Source organism: Pyrgilauda ruficollis, unplaced genomic scaffold, assembly GCF_017590135.1.
Source record: "Pyrgilauda ruficollis isolate IOZ18807 unplaced genomic scaffold, ASM1759013v1 scaffold36, whole genome shotgun sequence".
NCBI classification, from domain to species: domain Eukaryota; kingdom Metazoa; phylum Chordata; class Aves; order Passeriformes; family Passeridae; genus Pyrgilauda; species Pyrgilauda ruficollis.
In genome coordinates, this window is record NW_024525045.1 from 6,793,566 (window position 1) to 6,819,068 (window position 25,503).

Genomic DNA, 25,503 nt, shown 5'->3' on the forward strand with positions numbered 1-25,503 from the left:
GTTCTTTAGCTCCTCTGCATAAATAAGAAAAAATTTCATGAAAGAATTAGGTTATCTTTATTTTAACAAATTTTTAAGAATTTAGGAATATCAGAGGTGCTTTCTGATCACTAACTTAGCACTGCCCTTTGGAAAAGCTGAAGTAAACCCAGTAGCATTTCTGTTCTTGACACCTGTGGGATATCAGCACTTCCTTGTCTGGAAAGCCTGTACTTTTGTCCAATAGATCAGTCTGTTCTACCAAATCTTCAATATTGATATCACTTTAATAGCAATTTTTACCCAGGAATGGGATCCATTGCATAAGTGACTATTGTCAATGAAGCATAAGTGACTATTGTCCATGCTCAGTTGGAAAAAAAAATATATATATTTCTTTTCAATTAATTATATGTTAAATCTTCTGTTTCCCTTTGGTTCTTCCCCAAGGTGAAATACTTAGCTTGCTAAAATGTCTGCTTGATGTAGTGTGTAAACCTTATTTATAAGCACATCTTCATTTCCCTCTGGCTGTTTCTGTCTTCAACCAGTACTTCATTTCAATTAAGCATTAGCTAAGTGGATTTTACATCAGCTCTTTGTTTAAATAAGCTGTAGAGAAGCATATTTCATAACACATCCAGTGTACTTAACTGAGTTCAGGTTCCATTTTAGAAATGACACCCATAAAGCAAGCACTTTTATCTTCTTTGTAATAAAGAAAAACATGTTAGCACAACTAATGAGGTTAATGTTCTGCTTGAGAAAAGTGGCACATTCATTTTTTTCTCTTGCAGAGGGGTGTCTGTGGACTTAAAACAACTGAGTTAAAACCTGAAATGTGAGGTTTATATGTGCTTAAAATAAGTTTTTTAGCTTTAATGAATGAAAACAACCATTTTTTGTAATATATTGAATTGGTTGAGACTTTGTCTAGCTTTGTTTGGATACCAGCTTACAGACTTGTGTAGCACAAGTTTACAACGTTTTTCATGGTGTGTTCAGAGACAAAAATCAGTGTCTATTATAAATACAGAAGTCTGGAAACAAAATGTGAATCACAGCTTCACAGCTGTTCTAGCATTTAAAGTATAAATATTTATAACATCAAGTTATCAACATTTAAATGTTAAATGCTATAGTAATTAGAAAGTTGTTCGGTTTTTTTTAAGAAGCTACATAGTTGGTAGCTCTCTACAAATCGTCCTGCTGTTGAAATGTGTTTAGGTTCATTAGAGAAAGTTTGTTCTGTTATTAATGTTTAAGAATACTAAAACTTTTTCAGTGTTTTTCTTCCCTGGCTGAACTTCCTAGTGTCACAAAAATCACTACCATATTTCAAACTATCTGTCCTTCCCCTCACTAATTACAATTGGAGCTGTTGTGTGGGGAAAAAAAGTCAAGTGTCATGTGTAGAGTCTTTATTTCCATTCTTAAAGTAGTCCCACTGTTTTGCAGGAGTTAATCCTTCACTAGTTCTTTACTGGAGAAGGAAGTTGTAGCCCAAGATAATCTTCAGTCATTTAAGTCAATGGTGCTGCTCTTTGAGAATTTTGAAATGTAAAACATAATGTAACTTGGATTTTGTTCTAATTTTAGAGCAATATATTTTGCTGCTTACTCAAATTGCAAGGAAAAGTTGAACAATATTTTCAATCCAGATTCTACCCAGGTACACATGATTTCAGCTGGTGTGGCAGGTAAGGATCTGTAACTTTTTTGCTTCATCCTACAGTCATATCTGCAAATGAGAGGTGACAATAAATATGGAAAAAAAAACCCCAACAAAACAGAACATGCTCAGTAATTGAATGAGGTCTTTTTAGTGGTTATCTGCCTTGGCCTGTCTTTAAACAGGTTCTCTGGAGAATATATGCATGAAACTGCACTAAGTGATAAATAACAGTGTGTGTGAACACTCCTCTCTAGAAAACCTTCATGCCTGCTTTTTCAGTTGTAAATTTGTGAAATGAAAAATGTAACCTTTCAAAACAGTAACTTGTTGCTCTGTAAACTATAAACAGTGTTTGCACTGACTTCTTGTTTAATTCTTCCTAATCAGTTTTTTACCCCCACTTTCTGCTACAGCTTTGTATATTTGACTTATTTTTCTCTTTCAGAAATGTGCCTGCAGTTATGTAAATTATATGTAACAATCCCTCCTCCTTTGCTCATATACCAGTCTGTGAGAACTTCACTCTGCCACTAAAATGTCAGAGAAAAGCAGATTTTTCATAGTTCTCATGTATTTTCATCTCTGTAGAAATAATTCCTATTTTATATCTGCTGTGTAACTTTGGTGTATTTTAGCAGCTGGAAATATTTGTTGCTTGATTTGAATATTCTGTGCTTTGGGATCATTCACAAGGAGGAGTTAAAGGCAACTTAGCTGAGTTATGGTCATGGACTCGTGCTGAGAAAATCAAAACATTGGTTGGCAACACTTTATCTGTTGTTGCCTGTTATCTGCCTTTCTAGCACAAAAACAAATGTTCAGGTGTTATTATAGGCCATGGGCTCTTTACAGATGAATTCTGACAATTTAATTGTTGAAGTTCCTAAGTCATATCAAATTTTACAACCCATCTGTAGAATGTGAGTACTGGCAATCTGGAATGGACTGATAAAGGTGTGATGTCAGAATAAGGAACAGGATTTGTTTTCTATTTAATGCTTGCTAATCTGATACATAGAGATACATAGTGTATAAAATGTAAGTGACATTAGCTTTATACCTAAATGACACTAATGTTCATCTCTGGCACATGAAATGTTGTGACAGCTTTTAATCTTTAAGGTGTAAGAAGAGCTCCTTTATTTTGCCCAAGTCAGACAAAGACAATGCAGCGTTTGGTTTTTTATCATCTAGAAGTGAGTGTTTTTGTTTGTTGGTGAACAGCATGGAGAATGGGATGGAAGGGGATTTAATGAAGAGTTCAGCCTAATCAGTTAATTGCATCAAGAAAGATGAGGAGTCTTCAGGTCCTTGTCAAGTGAATAAAACATGCCCTTAATTTGGGTGCAGGGGGAAGTGTGGGGGGTATAAACAAGTCTGTCCTCAGTTGAAGGCAACTTGTGCATCTCATGCAGTACTGCAGACAAATGAAGATTCTGAGTGTTCCTCATTTTGGAAGTTCCTGCCCTCATTCGGTAAAGCACATTTGTGGAGATGTGCTGTGGTGCCTTTTCCTGGGTGTTTGCAGCCTCAGGCTGTAGTTTGTCATGAAGCTCTGTAGCTGCTTCCCTTCCAGAAGGTTGGTGTTGTGCATTTGTACATGCAGCTGCAGTAGACTGGGAAATGGATTTCAGCCTTAATTGCTGTTTGCCTTTTTTTACTTTTGTGTACAAGTCCTAAGACTGAACAGCTCTTGGGGCTGTTAACCTTCTCATACTTCCCAGGTTCTGCAGTTGTATTTCTAAACCACAGTCAGTGAAACAGAATGCTCAGTGCAGGCTCACACCATAGGTCTTGCCACTGCAGAGTACAGAAATTCTCTGGTTCTTTGACAAACAACATTACAATTCTCTCTTCTGGTGTTATTCTGATATATAAAAAGAACTCTGCAGCTAAAATTAACAGTGCTTTCTTGGGAATGTGCTAACCTTGTTTTTGTAATTCTAATATATTTCAGAAAATGCACTTAAACCAGCTATTAACAGTTTTACCTGCAAGGTTTGTATTGCTGTGTGATGCAAATCACCTTAAAGAATTGGCAAAATAACAGGGACAAGATCAAATGTGAGCTCTTACTTGGTTGACAAGTTAATACATAGGATCATTGCAATATTTGCTTTGGAACCTAAAATTGCAAAATTGGCGAGGTGGATGAATACTTCAGAATTAGCAAAAAAAAATAATCAGTGTTGATGTTTTTCTTTTTCAGCTGCCATTGGTTTCAGTAAGGAATTGAGTAATTCAGTCTTAAATGAGGATTGTTGTTTTGTTGGTGGTTTTTTGGTGGGTTGGTGGTTTTTTTGGATATGACTTCCTGTTTCATAAAGTCTAATACCTAATTAGCATGAAGTCAGATTTGCACTTAACAAAGCTTTTCCTGTAGGTTGCAAAATACAGTAATGATGCAAAAATATGTTTTTAAACAACATAATTGTGATATTGTTTTATTAAAGTACTGCAAATAGTGAACTTCAGTCAACTTTAAATTCTGTTTATTTGTATAATGTGCTAATACAGGTCTCAGGCTAGACTGATGTCCTTATTAAATAAGGATTATTTTATGCACTTGGTGGTTTTGGGAATGAAAGCTGAGGTATAGTATTTTAAGCATATTTTTTTTGTTGGTTGGTTTTAGGCCTGATTCTTCATTCTCAAAATATATATTAATGGTTTTCAAGTTTCTTCTAAGTTTGTTTTATTCTCAGGAGAGTGAAGTATCTACATATTAGTAACTGATGCCTTATGCAGACAGAAATGAATGCTGTTTTCTTGCTGTGCTAGTTTCCAGCATATAAGCACATCCCCTTCATGCCTAAAATATCTGTGTTGACATGAAGATGTACTCAGCAATCCTTTTTGCTTACTCCTCAGCATAGCCGTGGTTCTCTTTTTGCAGACTAGGGCAGGGAATATATCTGAGCTTGGTACAAGACTGTTTGCTTGTGTGAAGAGAGTTGATTTCTGGACATTTCCAAGTTAGGCTAAATTCTCAGATTCACTATAAACTCTGCCTTCTCATTGCACTCAACCTCTCTCACCACAGAAGAAAAGCTGTAGAGAACTGAATGAGTTACTTGATTCCTGTTTGGCTTTCTTGTTTGCTTTTTAAATGATTCACAGCCTCAATCAGACAACATGGTTGCAAATCTGCTGCAAAACTACTTTGCCTTGTATGCTTTTGCTGTTTTTTTCTAGAACTTTACTGGCAAACCAACCCAAATAGAGATTTTATTATTATTATTATTATTTCTTTATTTAAAAATAATTGGGCCCACTTTATTACTTAGAGATACATTACTTTTTAAGTTTTTAGTGCTGTGTACGCAGTTAATTCATACCAAATAAAATGCATATTTACTTCACTGATCTTAGAAAGTTGGATTTCATAAGGCATCTTTTCTGTCTCAAGACTAGGCTAGCTTTAGTGAATAGTATTTTCAAGGGAGTGGGGAAGGAGGAGGTTTCACTTGTAAATTTTCTATATAGGTAAGTATTTGGAGGTGTAAACTTAAATTGCTGCAAATGAGCAGAAATTTCAGTACTCAGTGCATTTTACACATCTATTTTAATATCTGTGGCCTGTTTTGATTATTTTTCTTTTTTTTTCCTAAACTTTTACCTGCAAACAGTTAGATTTCCCATAACTAATTGACAAATCCTTCCGCTGGGATTCGATTTGTACACTTGTGTCTGATGAGGTCACTGCTTGTTGTTATGATACAGAAAAGCCTGTGTCTATTTTAGGCATTTACTGTACATTTCTCCCGTGAAAAGAGTGAGATCGTGTCATCTCATGCTCCCCCTCCGCAGGTCACTTCCTGCAGCAATATGGACTAACTTAAACCTCGTGAGTACTGAACTGAGCGTCTCTTGCAGCCTCTAGTGTAAGAACCACACATTGGGTTTGTGATATCTATTGAATAAACACCGTAAGGGGAACACACTTCTAGCCTGAACTCAGATGATGTGCATTGTGCAAAGACATCACTTTTCCTTAACTCTGTTTAGAGTGATTTTTTTTTTGTGCCGTTCAGGGAAAGGTAGGAAATACCTTTCACTGAGAGCTGCTACTCTACTTAGCTCTGGTCAACTGAAGGCCCCTACTGGGTTAAACAAGGCATTTTGGGAGCTTTTTCCCCTATGTTCCAGAGCTGCCTTTAAAATGCTGCAGCTGATATTCTGTGTTGTCACATTTATTTCAAAGACCTCTTTTCTTTTTCTTTTTTAATATATGTATATAATCCTTTCTGTCTCTTTCTGTTTACTCTTTTGGTTTGTTTTTATTTTACTACTTTTAAATTTTAATTCATCATTCCATGTTCACATGCGTCTGTATCGATTACATTGGCTTGTAGATTAAGAAGCACCAACCCTATCCTTTAAATATGATGCATAATAGGAATACCTGGGATCTTACCTGTCAGTGGCTGGGATAGCTGAAAAAGTAGATTGAGATAATTCTGTCTGAAGCTGGGATACAATAAAATAAAAACACAGGAGTTTGTAGTATTGCCAGATTTATCTATACATGTCACGGATCTGGGATCTTCCTTGAGGGTGAAACACATCGATAGGCATTGTGAAGTACTATAAAGATCAGTAAGGCTTTTAAAAAGAAAAAAGGAAACAATTGGTGGAGCTTCATGGCAGTTGTTGAAAGCCCCCAAAGTTTGTTTTAACAAATATTTTTGCTACAGATTTTTGGTACTTAAAATATCAAAGTTTATCTTCTCAAGGATCCTAAATGGTATGTTTTGTGTTTTGGAGGGCTTTCCTTGGTGTCAGCACCACCCAATTAATTTTTCTTCACTAACTGCATTTGCTACTTTAGCTGTAAGACTTGACCTGTAGTCATCACATCTTGAAACCTGAATTATTGAAGGCCCTTTGATTTGAAAACTTCAGTTTGAACTGTCAACTGAGGCCTGTGACAGCCGTGGGAAAAAATACTGGCCATGTTGCTGAGTGTCTGATCCTAGTGTTGGAGGTGCTGCATCAAAATAATGCTTAGAGTGACCCCAGGAATGCAGTTTTGAGTAGAGTAGGGGCTGCATCCTTTGCCAACCACTTTTCACTGGAAATTTCTGATTCACTCTACTCAGCCACTGCCACTGATGGCGCCTATGCATTGCCTGGTCCAGACTGAGGATTTGCAGACATCCTTATTTTGAGTTGAATATGAAGGAGAAAGGCCATATGTTACAGTCTAAGAGTTACAAAATTCCAAAAGTGCAACTTTAATAGGAATGCAAAAGGATTTTTGGCTTTGCTAACTTGTAATTAAGAACTAGGAGAGACTTAAGAACTAATTTTGGTTTTTAGAGAAGTATTTCATGGAAGATGTGTTGGTAGGGAAAGTGAGTGATATTTTTCCCTGCCTTATTTCAAAGCCTTTGTTGCAGTTCTGTGCATTTCCTAGTGCACTTCATGCCACAGAGATTTTGATTGGAAGTCAAACTAAATTAAAACTTTATTAGTGCTAGTGTAAGGAAATAAAACCATGCAAGAAGTTTTCTTTCAGTGTAGTTGAGCTCAGTTTCAAGCACAACTGGAATCAGTGGAGTTTCTGTGACCTGAAGTGACAGGTCAGAAAGGTTATGGCTGCTTGAACAACAAGAACCTGTTTTACACATGTGGTATTTTTAAAACATCTCATGCCTTGTTTTGGCAGAGTTGTTCCCCAGTGCTTTGAGTTTTTACATTGTTATTTGCCTCCATTAAAGAGATATAGAACTCTTGGCTTGTTAGGACTTCACTCCATTATGTGAAGGTTATACATAAGTACTGAGATATAGAAAAAATGAGTAGTGAATCAGAAAAAAAAAAAGCCAACTCCAAATCTTTATTATCTACCATAGGAAGCTGCTTAGTTAAGCAGTTTGAGTCAGTTTAAAAATCTGTTTAATCAGAAAATTGAACAGAAGCCTCCAATCTGCTTTTATTCTTCTGGTGTAGAGAACCAGCTCAATCTTAGTAGATGCCAAATCTGATAATTTGTTTTTAGAACCTGAAATGAAAACCATAATGACCTGTTTAAGCTTTGAGGGTGGGCACAGATAAAACCTTAGAACAGTTAAGATCCCCTGGCATTTCTGAGTATTGCAGACCTTTGTGTGCCATGTAAACCTAGATTGTGATTGAACAGGAGTAACATGTATGCAACCAGTCTGCTAAATCTATTTCTGTGAGCTGTTAGTGATCTGATAAATGAGCTTATCAATAGCCTATTGCTGGGTAAGTACTGTGCCCCAGCCATGCACTGAGCAAGGTAACTCTGTCCTTCCCCACACACCCAGTCCATCCCCTTGCAGGAGGGCAGTGTGTCTTTGTAGTTACAAACCAGCCATGTGTGTCACTTAGAGAGCAAGTGTCTAAATTTATCATCTCTTGCCTGGCCATGTTCCAGCTTTTCCCTTTTCCTATTCTCTCCTGCAGACATGACACCTCATTGATGGTGCATGTGTGATATTACAGCTTGAGATGATTTTTTTAAATTTTACTTTTTTTCAGAGCTGCCTTTCACTCTGCTTTCTCTCTCTCTCTCCACGGTTGTGCAGAAGTAAGAGTAATTCTTACTTCTTTTTTCTTCTTTTTTTCTTTTTTTTGTTTCCTTTTTTCTTTTTCTTCTGTTTTCTTTAGTGGACTGAAAATCAAAGCTTTAACCCTTGGCCCTTATGCAAGCCTGAGTAGTTGCTGTCTGTCTGAATAGTTAGAAGTCATAGTATTTACTTTTAACGATTTAAACACTCATATGCTTCTAAAAGTATTCCAAGGCCGGCCAACAATCTCTGCTTTGAATACTAAATAAAAGATTAGCACTCAAATATAACTGCTCTTTACAGTTCAGTATTAAAAGGTCTCCTAATTTGCAGTAATAAATGCCTTTTAACTGCACCAAAAGTAGTATTTATTCAGTCTGCATGCTTTTAAACTCGGATTGTATTTCAGGTAACAAAGTAAATTGAGGCAATGTTTTATAGCATCTCAAATTGCTATTGCTGTCTCTGCAATGCATTCTTATTGACTTTTTTGCCCAATTGGCTGATATTTGTCTAGTTGGCATTGCTGTTCTTTGGTGTCAGAACAGGGTTGGTATTAGATAGGCAGAGAACTGTACTTAATTTGGCTTATTTTATATGGGGCATCTCTTGCTAAGAATCAAAGTTACTCAATATTAATGTAAAATTTAAAAACAATCTAAGTGTTTATTGGCTGTATGGATTCACGAAATGGGGGCTTCAGAAAAATCAGTATAGTCCGAGTTTTTGCATCCACTGTACCTTAACTGTGTGCATTTGGAACTTAGATGCATCTGTTCTTGTGGTATTATTACATCTAATTATGTTATTTTTACATTTTTTAGGCTTTACTGCTATCACAACAACTAATCCTATTTGGTTGGTAAAGACACGATTACAGCTTGATGCAAGGTAAAGTGACAAGAGGAAACCTCACTGCTGTGATAACATTGTACTCAAGTGTTGTGAATCTGTTCTGCACTCCAAAATAGAATGAATTCTTAAATATTCAGCATTTCAGATTTGCAAAGTTGATGCTACAAGTTATACTATCACTTCTCTTTTTAATCCATTCTGAGACGTGCTTGAGGCACTGTAGTAGACTGACCAGCAAATTTGGAATGAATTACAAGGTTAACAGTTTCATTAAAATCATGTTCTACCAACCATATGCTTACATTTTCATTCAGTAATACATTCTCTTTAACTGTTGAACTAAACATTCCTGAAATATGGATTCAGTATTATAGCAAATGTTTAGAAGAAGGCTTTGAAAATCCTCAGGTATTTATTTTTATTCTGTGACTTGCTCACGCAGACCTCTGCTGGCACAATCCATGTGCCTGCACTTGCAGCTGTAGTGAAGCACATCTCATGCAGTGTTGTCATGGGTTTGCATAGCTTTGTACGGTATTCCAACTACTTCAGTATGCACAACTCAATTCAGTGAGCAAGCTGGGAATAAAACTTCATTTCCTAAATACTGCTTGAAACAGGTATGTCTAATGAGCATTTTCCGTGACATCAGCAGTGGCTTAGTTCAATCAAACAACAGCTCCCAGTGTTGCACTGGTTGCTGTGCCAGTTGTTTGCTGAGAGCTGTAATGCTGAGGGCTGCTGTTTCAACTCTTAGCCGCTCAATGCTGTGGAGCTCTTTATTGAGGCAGCAATTAGGGCATATCCATTTTGCAAAAGGAAATGGTCATTTTTCTCATGAGTCGCTGACATTGATAGTCCATTTGGGAGTCTGTTTCCAAGCAGTTTAGTCCTTTATTGTATGAGAGCTGGGGAGGCCTGAAGCTGCTCAACATGTCACTGTGATACTTTGTCTTTAGTCACGGTGTGGAGTTCGGCTTGGATTCCATGTAATGCTTTACTTGTGTTTGGTGCTGAAGGCCTTTGAGACAGTCAAGTGACTTGGAGCCTCTCAGCATCAGTGCTGGGTATTTCCTAAGTCTTCTTGTCATTACAAACCTGTTTAATTAATTTTCCAGTCTCACTGGTTGCACCAGTTGATACTCAGACTTGTTTTCTCCTTTGTAGGAATCGTGGAGAAAAGCGAATGAGCGCATTTGAGTGTGCCCGCAAAGTTTATCACTTGGATGGCTTTAGAGGCTTTTACCGGGGAATGTCTGCGTCCTATGCAGGCATATCTGAGACTGTTATTCACTTTGTCATTTATGAGAGTATTAAGAAAAAATTACTGGAGCATAAGACTGCTGCTGCCATGGACAATGAGGATGAATCAGCAAAAGAAGCATCAGACTTTGTTCGAATGATGATGGCTGCTGCCACTTCCAAAACATGTGCAACATCAATAGCATATCCCCATGGTAAGTGGGACATGTGCAGCTGAGACCCTGAGTCAGATCCATCAAAGGGAGTCTTCTCAGTGAGATTTCTAGCCAACTTTGGTTTACTTGCTCAAGAAAGATTTCCCTGTCTGAATATTAGATTTAGCAGGTCAACGTGAGTATAGTATTCAGAAATGGAAGTACTTTACAGTGGATATCCAGCATGACCTTTTCTTAGGCAACATTTATTTTCCCAAGGGATTGGCCAGGGAATGGCCCAAGGTATTCAAAGAGGTACTTTTTCAGTTGGAATCTTTCCATATACTCAGCAATTCTCCATAATGTGCCAGCAAGTTCTTGTGTCCCTTCTAGGGATGCAGGCTGCCTAGTTTGTGTGTCAGTTGCACTTGATTTTCCTGCAAAGTAGTTGTGTATACATTGCTTGTTAATGAATTGAGCACTGAACTTAGGTCAACTTCTGAGCTAAAATGTAACCCCCAAGCAACAGTCCTCTTCTGGATTGTAGCTAAGCAAATGAACTTGCCTTGTTTAGTCAAATATCTAATACTTGCTCTCTTCTTGGTTTTCTACTGTCTTCCTCTTCCTTTTTTTTAAAGAGGAGTTGTGAGATTGAGAACTTGGAAGGGGTATTTTTGTCTAAAAATCCCTGATGAGTTGCTGGAAAAATAATGAGAAGTGGTGAATGTAACCACTCAATTTCTTTTTTCCACTGGTTTTCTTTGTACAGAGGTTGTACGAACAAGACTAAGAGAAGAGGGAACAAAATACAGATCTTTCTTCCAGACACTCTCTTTGCTTGTGCGAGAGGAAGGGTATGGCTCCCTTTACCGAGGTCTAACTACACACCTGATCAGACAGATTCCAAACACGGCTATCATGATGTCCACCTATGAAGTTGTAGTCTACTTACTTGATGGATAGCAGTGTGACAAGGTGGAAGAAGGCGGAAGACTGAAAGACTGGAGTGGACCACTGAATGTCAATGCCAATGTGGTGGGCTAAAGGAGCATTGTATCAGGAGCAAGCAGCTGTGGACAAAACAGAAGGTTGATTGTGGCAACTCTGAATAGTTTTGCTGCCTTTATTGTGTGGTCTCATGTCAATGTGACAAATGGGAACTTCCCCTTAGGGAATGCCTTCATACATCTCTTAATTCAGAATTATTCTTTTCTTTTCATGTGTTAAACTAGACAAAGCCATTGAGTCATCTTCAGAGACCTGATGGGTGAGGGGGGGGACGTGAAGTATGTTGCTGGGCAGTCCTGTTACCTTCTCTTAGTGATTGCTCTCAACTACATCATTTTTGTTCTGTTTTACTGCACAGTAACCTATTGGGCAAGACAGTACTTTTATAGCTTTCTATACCTGAAACTTCCATTTAGTTGCTCTGAAGATTCATAAAGAGACTGAGGTAGTGTGGTAAGTGTGTGAAGTTTTCCATGTTGCTACCTCAAGACAAAATATGGTGCAGGGACCCAGAACAGTTATTTTGTCACTACAAAAGGTGATTCCTGTTGTAGCTTTTTGGTTTTGATTGTTCTTTTTTTTTTTTCCCCTTGATGTTTGAGCAGTGTTGTAGGTTAATGAGAGAGTCTGATTGTTCAACTCTTCAGGTTGTTGGTCTGTTAATGTTGGTCTATGTGGACTTCTGGTCCTGCTGCATCATGCTTTTTCTTTTCTGGAACTTTTCCTAAGAGAGGCCTATGAAACATTGTCCTGTATCATCAGTTTTCCTTGCCAGTATGTTCAGGTCACTCACACAGCTAAGGAAGTTGCTGAATGCCACTTTATAGCCTTTTTAATGATTTGTAATGAGATAAGTCTCAACTAGTCCACCCTCCCATTTGTGAAGACCGGATTCACTCAGTTTCATGCTGCCTAAGCACAAACTGTATTACCCTTAAATATCTGGCAAATCCTGTCTTGGATTACCAGTGTTTATATGGGAGTACTGGGGGAGAACACATATCACTGTGGCTAGCTGACCAGAGAGCAGAAACTAGTTGATGATGTGATAGATCTTGTCACTGCAGACAGGCTCTGTGCAGAAGGATGAAGAAATTGTAAATAATATTTTCTTGAAAGCATTCCCCCTGATAAATGCTGTATCACTTCCGTCAGCTTGAGCCTGTGTACTGAGCTATAACCTTGTCCTCCACATTGTCTGATTTTTCAGGCATTGCTTCTGTTCTGTAAGCCAATTGCAAAATAATGCCTTGCCTTCAGCAGTGAGGCTTTGCTGGTTTATTCTGTCATAATTTACAGAATTTTCCAAAATCATACAACTGGAGTGTCAAGCAGTTTAATGTTACAGGAAGTTTTACACCTTTCCAGACAGATACCTTCTCAGCCTGCATCCATTATCCTTATGAGGAAGATGATAATTTATAAGTTGGGGTCAATAGCTTTCTCCATATAAATGCTGCTACACTGGCTTGGACAGAACTGTGCTCTCAGCTCTTCCAGTGTGGTACTTCAGTACACTTGAACTGTGCATCATGTGCAATGGCTTTATTTTATGAATGACTACTTATGCACTTTGTGGCCTTCTTAGGGCTTATGACGTTTCTTGCTCTTACTGATTATCTGGAATCAAACCGTGTTTGAAATATGCAGTTTGGCTTTAAAGAAAGCATGTGGTTTGATTTCTGTGTAAGCTGTGCAGGAGTTTATGCTGTAAATCCATAGCATCTCTGTTGCACTGGTTCTGTAGGCTCTCTATAAAACCTCAAAGCTTACAGAACAATCAGTCTGGGTTTTTCTCGTTTGCTTTCCTTTATTTTGACTCTTGTCGTGTTTTCCATACAGTGTCAAAGTATTTGAGTATTTCATGTAATTTTCTGTATTAATTGCTCACCCTCTAAAAGCCACCCATAGTAAGTACATTGACCTTGCAGTGCTGTATTGACCTCCCTGCTTGGAAAATGTTCCCATTTTAAAGACAGCATGGTCCAAGGGGTGACCATAGTGAGCTTGATTGTCTCAAAGAAGTGAAAGGAGTGCTTAAATGTGTTTTAAAGTGGGCTTTTTCTAGTGGTCTCCCTAGGAAAAGGCTGGAGTATTTATGACTGACCTAAGCCTTGATGTGATGCTTTTGTTCAGATAAATAAATGCAGTAATAGTGACTTACTGTAATTTTTGTGATGTAGAAGGTGGGTCACTCTTCAGGTTATCTAGATTACTCAGTCATAGCCAAAACTTAAACTGGCAAAGACCATACTCAGCTTTGAAGTTCTTGAATACAGTGAATACTTGGAGTAGCCTAGGCTTAATGAGAGTTTATCTCCTCTGTTTGTCCCTTGGTTCTGTGTTTGTCTCCTGGGTATTCCCTGGGTACTGTGTGTGCCTTCTCTGGGTAAGAGCAGAGCCCCTGGAGGTGGTAAGAAGTACAATTTAACAAGGACAGTTGAATATGGGAGATAAGAGCTAAAAGCAGACAATCAGCTTATTACTCCACCTCTTTAAAGGGTGTTCCAGCTTTGTTTTAAACTTCAGGGGTGATTTGGCTTCTTTTGCATAACCAAACATAACCCCAACATTTATTGGGATTTTTCATTATTTTTAAGCTACAAGTACCTGCAAAATTACCTCTGATATATTTCCCAAAGATCATTAAATTATTTATGTAGTTTTCTTGATATTTATTATAAAAACTCAAGGGAAATAACAAGATGCTTCATTCAATAACATCTTTAACTACAAAGCTGAAAGCAGCGCATTTAAACTTGGTCATCTTGATTTGTATTTGGGTGTCATGTATTTATGTCCCACTTGTGTGTGCTAGACGATAGGACGCGTGAAGAGCTCTTAGTCACGAATTCGTTCATTTCCCTGCCTGCCGTTGGAGCCGCGGTTGGTGCGGGCGGGGCTGCAGCTCCGCGGCGCGGCCGGCAGGTGGCGCTCCCTCCGCGGGAGTCACGGCACGGAGCGGCCGCGGCGAGCGGGGCCCGGGAGCGGCGCCCGCAGCGCTCCCAGCCCCGCAGCGCCGAGCGGCGCCCGCAGCGCTCCCAGCCCCGCAGCGCGGCGCCCGCAGCGCTCCCCGCCCCGCAGCGCCGAGCGGGGCCCAGGAGCGCTCCCAGCCCCGCAGCGCTCCCAGCCCCGCAGCGCCGAGCGGCGCCCGCAGCGCTCCCAGCCCCGCAGCGCCGAGCGGTGCACTGGAGATCCACGCTGTCTGACCCGCCCTCTGCTCTGCGTGCTTGGCCGTGGGCTTACACCAGGGAACTGTGAAGGTTTTCGGTGTTGTAGTTGTAACTGAGACCTCGCCTGTCCACTTGCCCATCTCTGCCCCTATCTCTGTTTACATAACGCACTCCGCATCTTCCCTTGCTGATTGAGGTGTTAATGACAGCGGATTGTTTGTTTGTTAATGACAGTTTCTGCTAGTCTGGTTTTTTGTACGACATCTGCAACATTCCTCAGACTGCAGCATTGTAAAAGAATGCTTCCAGAGACAAGAGTGGAGAGCCTTTATAAATGTTGCTTCCTGTTTAAACTGTTCAGATTTGGAAAACAAGCTGAATGCTGAAGTGTGCCTAGGTAAATGTACTACTTTTTTCAACTTTGTCCGTTAAGACTGAGTTATGTAAGTTTTTTCAGTTCTTCTATTTAAGAGTCTGCCTACCCTGCATATGTGAACATAACTATGCTCTCAGAGTCATAGCTAAACACTCACAGGTGACAGATTGAGAATACTTCAGTACTCATGTGAGGTTTGCTATTATTCTTGCATACATGTAGTTGGCTGTAAACTATGTGCATTTACTCTGTATTTATATAGTTAACTTTTTGTTTGGATTGCTTTAAACTTCAAAGCAAATTAAAATTATGTGCTTCTATTCAAATGTTGCCTGCTGTGCTAAACTGTACACTGTTTTTAACCTTTGAATTTTTCTATTATTGATACATACCAGTGCCTGCACAGTTGTGATTAAAAATGAAAAATTCATTAACCCAGTGAATCATTTTATCTTGTACCATTTTATAGTAGCTGAAAGTGAGGTGTGTGTATTGTACCTTTAGTGTGGCCTTTTTGGAGGGATTCATGGATGACTTAAACCAACAGTATGTGTTGGTGCAGTTGGATTTGAATACAGTCACCTCTGCAGAAGCAAGCGACCCTTCTGTCAACTGAGATTCAGGAGCTGGTGACCACAAAACTCATGCCCATACGAAGTGCCAGCTAGCACAAGCCACTGCTGACAAAACTGAAGGGCAGTAATTCCTTAAAATGCTCAAGAGTTAATTGCATGTGAGGCTACCACCAAGTCCTTGAACCTGACACATTGTTAGATCTCGATAATTGTTTTTCTTACAGTAGTTGGTGTTTGATCTGAAGTCTGTCCTGAGCTGCCTCACAGCTCATTCTGCAAATGCATACACCAGGTTTGTTTGGTGAGTGCTGGTTTTCCCCCTCAGTGTGTTCTGGAACTGAGTCTTTGCAGCCTCCAATGTCTGATTTGATTCTTTCACTGATTTGATTCTTTCGGCTATTCAAAACTACTTCAAAACTTGCATTAATCAGCATATCTGTGGTAGCTTTTTTTCTTTCAGTAGGTGTTACTGTGAATTGCCTTACCTTGCCACACTTTCTGACTCCCAGGCCAGCCAGGCTTAGAGCTAATCAGTCTGCTGGAACCAGTACAGGCAACCCGTGTGCTTATCCCTGACACATCTGAAATTACGCCTCTGACTGGCATAGCTGTAATTGTCTGTAATTGATCTTTCACTTTTACCCTGCAAAGGAGGCACTTTGGCAGGGCAGAGCTCAGGGCAAGTCTGTGGGGATGTTTTGAAGTTCATGCTGTTTACAACCCCTTCTGCTAGAGAGGTTATGTTGAGCTTGCCACGGTCAAAAAGGTTGTGTGTAACATGGTGTTTTTAAAATGCTAATTGGTTATGATTTGGCATTAATGCAGCAGTGCAGTCTGACAGAGATGCAGCCCAAAAGCACGTGAGGCTTGACAATGATGTCTTTCACAAAGGAAAGCCCTTAAATTTGATAATGAATGCACTTACACTGCAGTATAATGTATTCCCAAAGACAAACACTCCCCTCATCTTGTATGTGCTTCTGCCAGCCACTGTGCTCTGTGCTGACTCAGAACATCCTTATCTTCTTGCACAGCTTCTGTAAAAGGCAGGAAATGCCAGGACTGGAATCCAGTTTTCATGAGCAAATTGATGCAAACAGAATGGTGTCTTGAACTGTGAAAGGTGGATTGGAGCACAGGATCTTCTTTTATGTAGATGGAATATTTCAAGGGGTGCTCCTAAGACTCATTACTGCAGACACCTCAGTTTTGAGGTTGTGTGAAGTTGACTAGAAGCTTTCCAAGACAAGCTCAGGATGGTGAAATGCTGGTAATTCCAGGTAAACTTCTACAAAGGCAACATTTCCTCCATTGTCTGAAGGTTGGTAGCTTTTCCTAACCCTGCTCTGTAGCAGACACTGGGGATGGGACTGAGGATGTGCAAGTTGGAATTGTCCAGGGTATAACCAAAATGCAAAGCAGTCTGTTTTGAGACTTGGTTATTCCCCCAAACTTCCAAAATACAATGTGCAGATGAGGCAGCAAATATCTGTCATGTAGTAGTGTCACCTTGTAATTAGAGACTAGATAACATAGAACAGATATTTTAAAGGGAAAACAATTAAATAGGAAAACTACAGACTCATGTCTATAGCAGATTCTAGAGTACACCCCTCTTTTGCAAAGTATGTTACTGACATAAAGCTAACTGGCCAGTAAGCAAGAACTGCTGGTGTTAAAATAAGCTGATGATTATTTGTGATCATCTGTGTTTCACATGAAGTAAATGCAGGAGAGCCAATCTCTATGGGGGTTTTGTGCAACTATGGCATGTGAAGCCACAAAGGAAATCTGTTGTTTATTCCTACATGGGTAAGATCTTGGCTAAAAGAGCAAGCGTTTTGTGGTGGGCACTGTTGGATTGCTGGTGAAAACTGCAAGTTCTCGATGGCCTCTGAAGAAGACTGACAAAAACTGGTCTTGGTATTGTCAAAATCATTTGGTGTGGTCCATTTTTTTTTCCTCTCTATATGGATATCTTCAAGCAGTTAATCACTGTAACTGAACAATGTAAGTTATTATGTTGCTGATGTGAATCTGTCCTGGTCCAGTGCTGCATGATGCTTTTCTGGCAGCATTATATTTCTCTCTCAGTCCAGTGTCTGAGGACTGACAGAATGACCTTGTCAGACACTGAGATGGTAGGAGAGAATACATGGCTTGCATAGGGAATATTCTGAGCTGGTTCATCCTGGTGCATTCCTGTTTGCATGCAGTGAGGGAGTAGTAAGTAATCCCTGCAGTAAGCAGGGATTTGGGGTACTGACTGGGGGAAGGGTGTGGGCATTGTAAACTTTTCAAGGGAACTTGGTAAGAAGCTGTCCTTGCCAAGTTGCAAGGCTGAGAATTTTGCTGGAAAGCATAAAAATCTGGAAGTTGCACACATCTGAGTTAGAGCAATAGAAAATAATATCCTTGGCATAACAAGAAGAAACAGGTAAAAGTAGAGTGGAAGAAGTGAGTAGGTAATGTGATTTGGTTTGGTTTTATTAATGTTTTTGTGAATTTGGGTTAGATGTGTAAAAATATTTTTAAATAGAAAAGGTGTCCCCTTTGTCAGCAGTTCTCACCCAAAGAAAAAAAGCTCTCCAAGTACAACTTTGCAGAATTTTTATCTCAGTTTAGCTGTGCTAGATTCTTCCATTGAGAAGGTAATATAGATGCTTTTCAAGGCCACGTCAGACTCTGTGCTGTTTCTAGCTCCTCAAGGCCTGCTCAAGAATGCAGCAGAAATGTTTCTGTGAACTCAGGCCACCTCCCTCTAAAGAGAAAAGGCCAGTTCTCCTAAGACTGATCAATATTCTCTCAGGATAGACTTTGGCTAAAATGAGCACCAGCAAGAGCCTTTTGGATATGAATGCTGAAGGGAGAGCACACCTCCTGAGAAAAGGTGCTCCCCAGTTTCTGTATTTTTCCTTTGGATGAATGCTGAAGAAATTATTCTGTTCTTGCTAAGAAAGCCCAGTAATTGTCAGTCTGTTCCCAGAAATGGGTCATTCTTCAAGGAAGTCACAATGGATTTTCCGACGTATTCTGTTTCAGTCTATCCAGGAGTGAGGTCTGCTTGGGGAAGAGTTTCCTTTCTCATTCCCTGGAAATAGTTAAAGACAGATCCTGCTGTTAAGACTTTCACTGACCAAAAATGCGACTTCCTGCAGAAAATCCTTAATGACGTGCAAATAACTTTTTCCCCCTCTGGCTGCTAAAGGCAGGCAAGCCAAATTTGTTTCTAAGCTGGTAAATTTTCATTATAGTTCTGTTATTTTTATTGTCATTTCTGGAGGTATTTGTTTCCATTCTGTCTCTTCTGAGATGCAGTTACCAGCAAAAGTTTAGAGTTCTGTGATCCTGCACTGCCACTGTAAATGTTTCTGGCCTTTGCAGTAACTTGCAAGGTGATTTGGGGAGCTCCAGCTGGGTTCATGCTGTATATACTTAGAGACTTGGAAATTTGCTATGAATTACTTGAAACAAGAATGATCTATTATCACTGACACATTTTCCAGAGAGACTGCTTGAGGGGAAATACTGAAAAATTACAACCATTCAGCTATGCTTGTAGGGTGGTCCAGCATTATTCCCTAATTCATTCAGGCAACAAAGATTTAAAGTGCTTTCTTTGCAATACTAAAAAAAAAAAAAATCACAAAACCAGTATAAAAAATATTGACCTTTCCCCATTAGGGAGAAGAATATCTGCCCTAGTTCCTAATTGTTATAAACCAAGGAGACCACTGCCAAAACTTTATAGCTGGGATGTGAATGGAATATTACCTCTTGGGCAGGAGCAGCTTAGATCTGTTAAAACCACATACACATTTGGACACACAGGGCTGAACCAGTTAGAGCCAGCATTCCCCAGAGCTCAGAACAGCCAGAACTGAACTTTCTTTCCCAGTGTAAAGGATTGTTTCCTTATGGCAGGGGAGGAACACTGGAGTGGCCATCAGCTATGATGGGATATTTCTGTGGAAGCATTCTTGTAATTCTCAGGATCCAAACTTTTCACTTGGGCTGTCACTTATCTCACCCTTCTCACCCTCCATGGAAAGGTGATCAGCATTAATTTGGGAGGGATGAGATTTTCAGAGATGACAGATATGGAAAGCTGCTGAAAGGTGAGTAAAAGCATGAGAATTCTGACCTACCAGAGAAGATAAAACTATATGACCATTCTCCTTCTTCCCAAATATCTCAAGAAAGATACATCTTTGTGAAACTTTGAGCTGTATTCATCCCTAGCTGTGGAAAAACCTGTTATTCAAATGGAGAATTGGCAACACGTGGTGGCAGTATCTGCCATGCTTCCAATTCCTGAAGAGGAAATAAGATTCAGCACTGTAAATTCTTTCCTAAAGAAGGATTCAGGCAAAGACACAGCATCTGGGAAACTGGGGAGTTTCAACTGGTTCTTCAAGTCCCTGGGATCAACAAGGCTCTGAACTGCATTCAGTTTACACAGTACATACACTGAGTAATGTGGTTTGCATTTCTGAAAAAGGAGTAGAGGAGCTTTCCCAGCACCTGGTTTCTCCTCAGCCCCATCTCCACCTGCAGCTGGGAGGGGAGATGGAACAAAGCTGCAGCACTTCCCAGGCCTCTTGGGGTACTCTTTCCCTCTTTGCTTGAGCCAGACATAAGAGGGATAAAGGGTGACTTTAAGCTGTTAACAAGAAACAAAAAGTCCTCCTAATTTGACTCAGCACCTCTTTACTAGATGTGTGTGTTTCTGTTTTTCTTTCAATGGTAGATTTTGATGATGAAAACAGTAATGGAGAAAACATTATTATCTCACTAAATACAGCAAATTTTCTACAAGAAAACTGAAGTGGCATTACAAAAAAAAAAAAAAAAAAAAACCAAACAAAAAAAAACTTAAAAAAAAAAAAGTAAAACCAAAAAACCAAACAACTTGTAGCAGAAACATCCACAAGCATTCTGAGCTGACAGACTAAACAGCATTCTTGGGACTGAGCAAGAAGCCTGGCAGTCTCTGCTAAAGGCACAGGGTAAGAGTGGAACATCAGCAAAATCACCCTGAAAAATAATAGGTGGACAATATATAAGAGAAAGATGAAATGGGTTAGGTTGGAAGGGGCCTTAAATTCATCTTGTTCCACCCCCCCTGCCATGGACATGACACCTCCACTAGACAGTGTTTTTCATACTTGACCCTGGCTAATTCACTCTTCTACATGAAATAAAGGTAAAGGAAAATAATTGAGGTATTAGTGAGCTGAGCTTTGGATAAGGAAAAATGAATTATTAACTCGCTTCACTGCAGGGAACAAATAATTTAGCAGTAGTGTTCTCAAAATGGTTTATTATGCTTAAGTAGGTGTAGAGGTGTTTTCTACAGGAAGGACTAATGAGGAGACCAAATATGAGATGATTTAAAATCTCACCTATAGTCTTCTATGAAATTATGTTGAAGGAATTTGGATTATGATGAATATTACTACTGTAACATTGAGTGTTAATCATGATCAAGCTGGTCTATTGGGAGGTGTCCCTGCCCATGGCAGAGGGGTTGTTTGGAATGAGATGATCCTTCAGGTATCTTCCAACCCAGACCCTTCTGTGATTCTCTGAGCAGGACCTCTGTGCAAGTGACAGATGTGCACCTTTGGAATGTCAGCTGCCTTCTAAGCAGGCTCCAATTAATGCAGAATGTTTTAGGTTACTATTAATGCATACAAATTAATTTTCTGCAAACTAAATTTAAAAAATGATGTAGTCAAACATTCTTGATTTAGCTGTCTCCTGGTTTAATTTTTGAAGATTTAGGAGTGTTAGTGGAAAGAAAAGCATTTCTACCTGTAATATCTGATTTAACAAAGCTGTAATTTAGCTTGTTAAGTTGAAGTGTTCCCAAGTGGTTCCTTGTGAAAAAGCAGTATAAGTCCAGGAGGCCCAGAGGGACTAATGAAAAGATTTCTATTTTTGCAAAAGGTCATTTTGAACTTTTGACTTGAAACTGGGGACTTGTTTTTGACCTTGCCATTTCTGATCTCTGGACTGAGGGTGATCAAGAGTATTGCAAAGAGAGCTATAGAAGAGTACCCATTTTCACTTATGGAAACTGACACTCTTGCAAGGATGTGAAAACCTGATCCAGTGTACAGTGTGCTTTTTCTGTCAGCCAACCCTCCTATTCACAGTGTAAATGACTGCACTTCTCCCTCTGGGCAAAGTGGTGAATTTGTTCAGGCCCAAATATGTCTTTTCATTATGCAACTTTACCCCCTTCTATCAAAAGCAGCTTTTTTTCCATGTAGAACAGTAACATGATTTCCCCACTGTTTTTCTAGTCATAAGAATTTCAGTGCAGAAACAGTGGTGTGGTGTTTTGGGAATTGCATGCCAGCTAAAGCAATTCCAGGCATTGTTCTCCCAGCTGTATTTCCACCCCTCGGTGGACCCCCCACTTCAGCTTTTCCACGATAGTGGGAAGTCAAGAATTAACAAAGGTAAAATTACATGAATGCCTAAAAGATTAATCTATGCTGATTATTTCCTTCTTTACAGGGAATCAAATATCTCCTGACATGAACAAAAGTCTCTAACATGGTGAAAAGTTTGATGCTGCTTGAGAAAGCACTTTGAAGGTTAAAGACAATGTTAATATCTTACAGTCAGAATTATGTGCAGCACAGTAGGGTCACCGACAGTAAACCATGAATGGGTCATAGCACTTACAGAACAGAAGTACCACATAAATTCACATTCATAAATAACATCTGGAGTCCCATAGGACAGGAAAGGAAGTATACTTGAGCTTTCTCATATTTTCCCTCAGTATGTGAAACATTAGGAGAATTGCTTCTTATTTAAGGTGACTAAGTGTAAAGGGACGTACATATAAATTACTGAGATCAAGCTCTTGGGGCTGGATTGTAACATTTTGTTATGTTACATAAGCTTATTATGGTTGAGGTTCATTCTGTGTTTGGAGTTTCTGATTATGTCAACCTGTCAATCAGAAAATCTTGACCCACGCTGCTTAAGATGTATTTGGCACCTAACAGCAAGTGGTAGAATTAACAAATCAAGTGAGCTATCTACTGTGCTTCCTACGGAGTCCATTTGCAGAGCTCTGTCTGAAATGTCACTGCCCTGCAGAGATGAGGTTGTAAGACACTAGAAAGAGGTGTTATTTTATATGACTAGTCAATATAAAAACATGGCTCGGAGTGGGAATTGTAACAAAAAACAACAAAGCCGTGACCCAGCTCTTGAATAACCTGCAAAAAGCTTGAATATATCAGTGTATAGAGATGCTAGTGCTTTTCTTCACATGACTGATAAACATTTGGAAGTGGATATGACTTGAATGAGAGAGTCTTTAGTAGGTCACACTTCTAGTAAAGTTTCATTGATGGTATTTTCTGTACAGGCTGATATTAAGGATAATTCTTGTGGTTGATAAACCTGCTCAGTTCTAGTAAGTCAGTAAGTTGTTTATGATATGAGGGTATCTAATACCTTGTTGTGTTGTGGCACTGCTGTTTAGATAGATCATAATGCATCTCCCAAGGATTTATAAAATTTGCAGAAGTGGGATCTTAATGTGCAGATTTAGTATTACTACTGAGAAACTGTGTGATTTGCAGGTGGTTTATGGCTTAAAATGCCTCAGAGGCCTACACAGTAGGAGCTTAAAGACCATTGGAAAGATAAGTCATTTTTTCCAGTTCAGAGCTATCCTTGCCCAGCTCCCCAGAAGGGCCTTGCCACTCAGCCAGCCTGGTGTAAACCTGTATTTTTACTGTTCTGAGACTTCTGTGCAAGGCTACAGTAGCAACCAAAGCACCTACCTGCATGTAGGAAATTGTCCCCTCTCACTTAGCAATGCAGGACCAAAGAGGGATTCTTGTGTGGTTAAATCCAGGTTCTTGTGGGAGCTTGTGGCCTATACCATCCATTACTCTACCAGGCTTCATCTTTAAACTAATTAGGTTACTTGTTCCACTGGGAGGTTGCCTCAAAACCTGGCTTTCTTGTGTTGAAACTGCTCTAGTTTACTGTCCTAGCAAGAGTCCATGGAAATTGTTATCACCAGTGACAGTAAGTGCCAACAGCCCTCTAAAGAGTCACTTGTCATAGATACTTCATATTGGAGAGAGTTTCCTTGATTTCCCTTTTCCTGCTGGCTTGCTTTTGCTTTTGAGTAGCATCTTGCATATGGAAAAGTGCCCTGGGTTGCCTTGTTCTTGGATTTGCGTAGTAAAAATGCTGTCTTATTTTTATTTTAAAACAGTTCATCATATTTGCACAAACAAGCTGAATAATCAGCCAGCAATTGTGTCTTACAGTTAGCAAACAGCACAGCTGGCCCAGCTTCTGTGCACCCCAGCAGTTAGTTCAGACTGACTCTCTTGGATTGTTTTTGCTGTATCTTGGATCTCAATTGCTGGTTTGCAGCACTGACTCACACACTCTGTACAAAGTTTTCCTATGGCTCTATAGACACTAGATTTCCTTTTGGTTATATATGAAAATATGACACCATTGATATATTTTTGCTTGTAATATTTTTGCTTGCATCCCTCTGTGGGCCTGATTCTGCCCTCCTAACCTGACTAAATAAATCTTTCTCATTTGATGCCATCATGCCAGGCTACTACTGCTCTTCCAGCAGCACAGTATAAGCTTATCCTGAACAAACATTTCAGTGGTTTTTAGCTCTCCCTCATTGCTGCACACCTACAACTGCTCCTGTAAGTTTGGGGAACTGCTGTCCTGATGTTACTGCATTGTGTGTGTCTGACCTTCAAGTCTACAGAGTCCTTCAGTGGAGGGGTTGTTTAAAGTCATGGGAGAGTCAACACTTTCCAATCCTGGCTCTGCAGCTGTGCACAGCCACCAGTAAATCATGTTCCCCTCTCAGTGGGAATTAGCCATGCACTGACAGGCTGTGGATATAAATAACAACGTGTGTGGAACTTGAGGTGCGTTCAATTGATCTGTCTGATAATAAAATAATTCACTGGCAGCTGGTCTTTATTACAAATTTCATCGCTGTTGCTGAAAAAGCTGAGTTGTTATCCTCCCTTTTTTTTTCTGAGAAAGTTTTCCATTTCCCATTATTTCCTGCTGGGAACTATATAATTCATAAAACAGGTAACTGCACTGTACTGATTGAGGCTAATGCCGACAGAAGGAGTCTTGAGGGGTTGGGGAGAGGGGGGAAATCTCTTCCTGTGGGGGAGAAAACTGTTCCTTTAGAGAGTTAAATCACTGATTCTTATTAAAAAAAAAAAAAAAATCTGTCTTCTTTTGCACTACTCTCAATGCCAAAGAGAAATAGATTTACAGGTATTTTAGTGAACCACAAAAAGCTGTCTCTTACTTTTCCCTTTGACAGAAATAGCTTTCTGCTAATTTCACAAAGGCCTTCTCTGGACACTGTACTTAGAGTGGTTTCCTGGATTCCTCCAGATGAGACTTTGTTTCATTCAAAAGGGATTATACATCTTGGGCTCAGAGAGCCTTTAAATTAGAGCTGCCTAAGTGTAACTTAATTTATGCCAGCATTCTCTGTCCTTTGGGCTGTTATCTTGTGCCCTCATGTAAGGTATTTTCACCCAACCAACTGCAAGTCCTAACACAAGCCTTGCATAAGTGAAGCAATTAAACTGACAAGACCAAATGGAGAAAAATATTATAGGTGCATAGCAGTCAAATTATAAATTTAAATGAGCCAAATCATAATTAATTTTTCTTTTTATTATTAGAATTTTGTATTGATTGTTTGGGGAATTGAGGAATCCCGTGAAGCTGAGATAAATCCTTTGTTGTCTAACAGTTTATGAATATTTTCGTCATATCTGATTGCTATACTCATGCTTTGAGATTTTGTTCATGAAGTGAAGTTAGTTTATCATTGAAATCATACAAAACCCAAATAAGTAGCAGTTCTGTGA

The 25,503-nt window shown here is 39.4% G+C and overlaps 1 protein-coding gene across 1 annotated transcript in view; it reads left to right on the top strand.

Moving 5' to 3' along the window:
• The window catches only part of SLC25A36 (solute carrier family 25 member 36), a 29,021-nt gene extending 14,475 nt beyond the window's left edge, over positions 1-14,546 (top strand). Inside the window, exons 4-7 of the mRNA XM_041475630.1 lie at positions 1,579-1,679; positions 9,018-9,084; positions 10,216-10,505; positions 11,215-14,546. Coding sequence (XP_041331564.1) covers positions 1,579-1,679; positions 9,018-9,084; positions 10,216-10,505; positions 11,215-11,408 — 652 coding nt within the window. The 3' untranslated portion in view covers positions 11,409-14,546. The remainder of the gene's footprint in view (positions 1-1,578; positions 1,680-9,017; positions 9,085-10,215; positions 10,506-11,214) is intronic.
• The last annotated feature ends 10,957 nt before the right edge of the window (positions 14,547-25,503 follow it).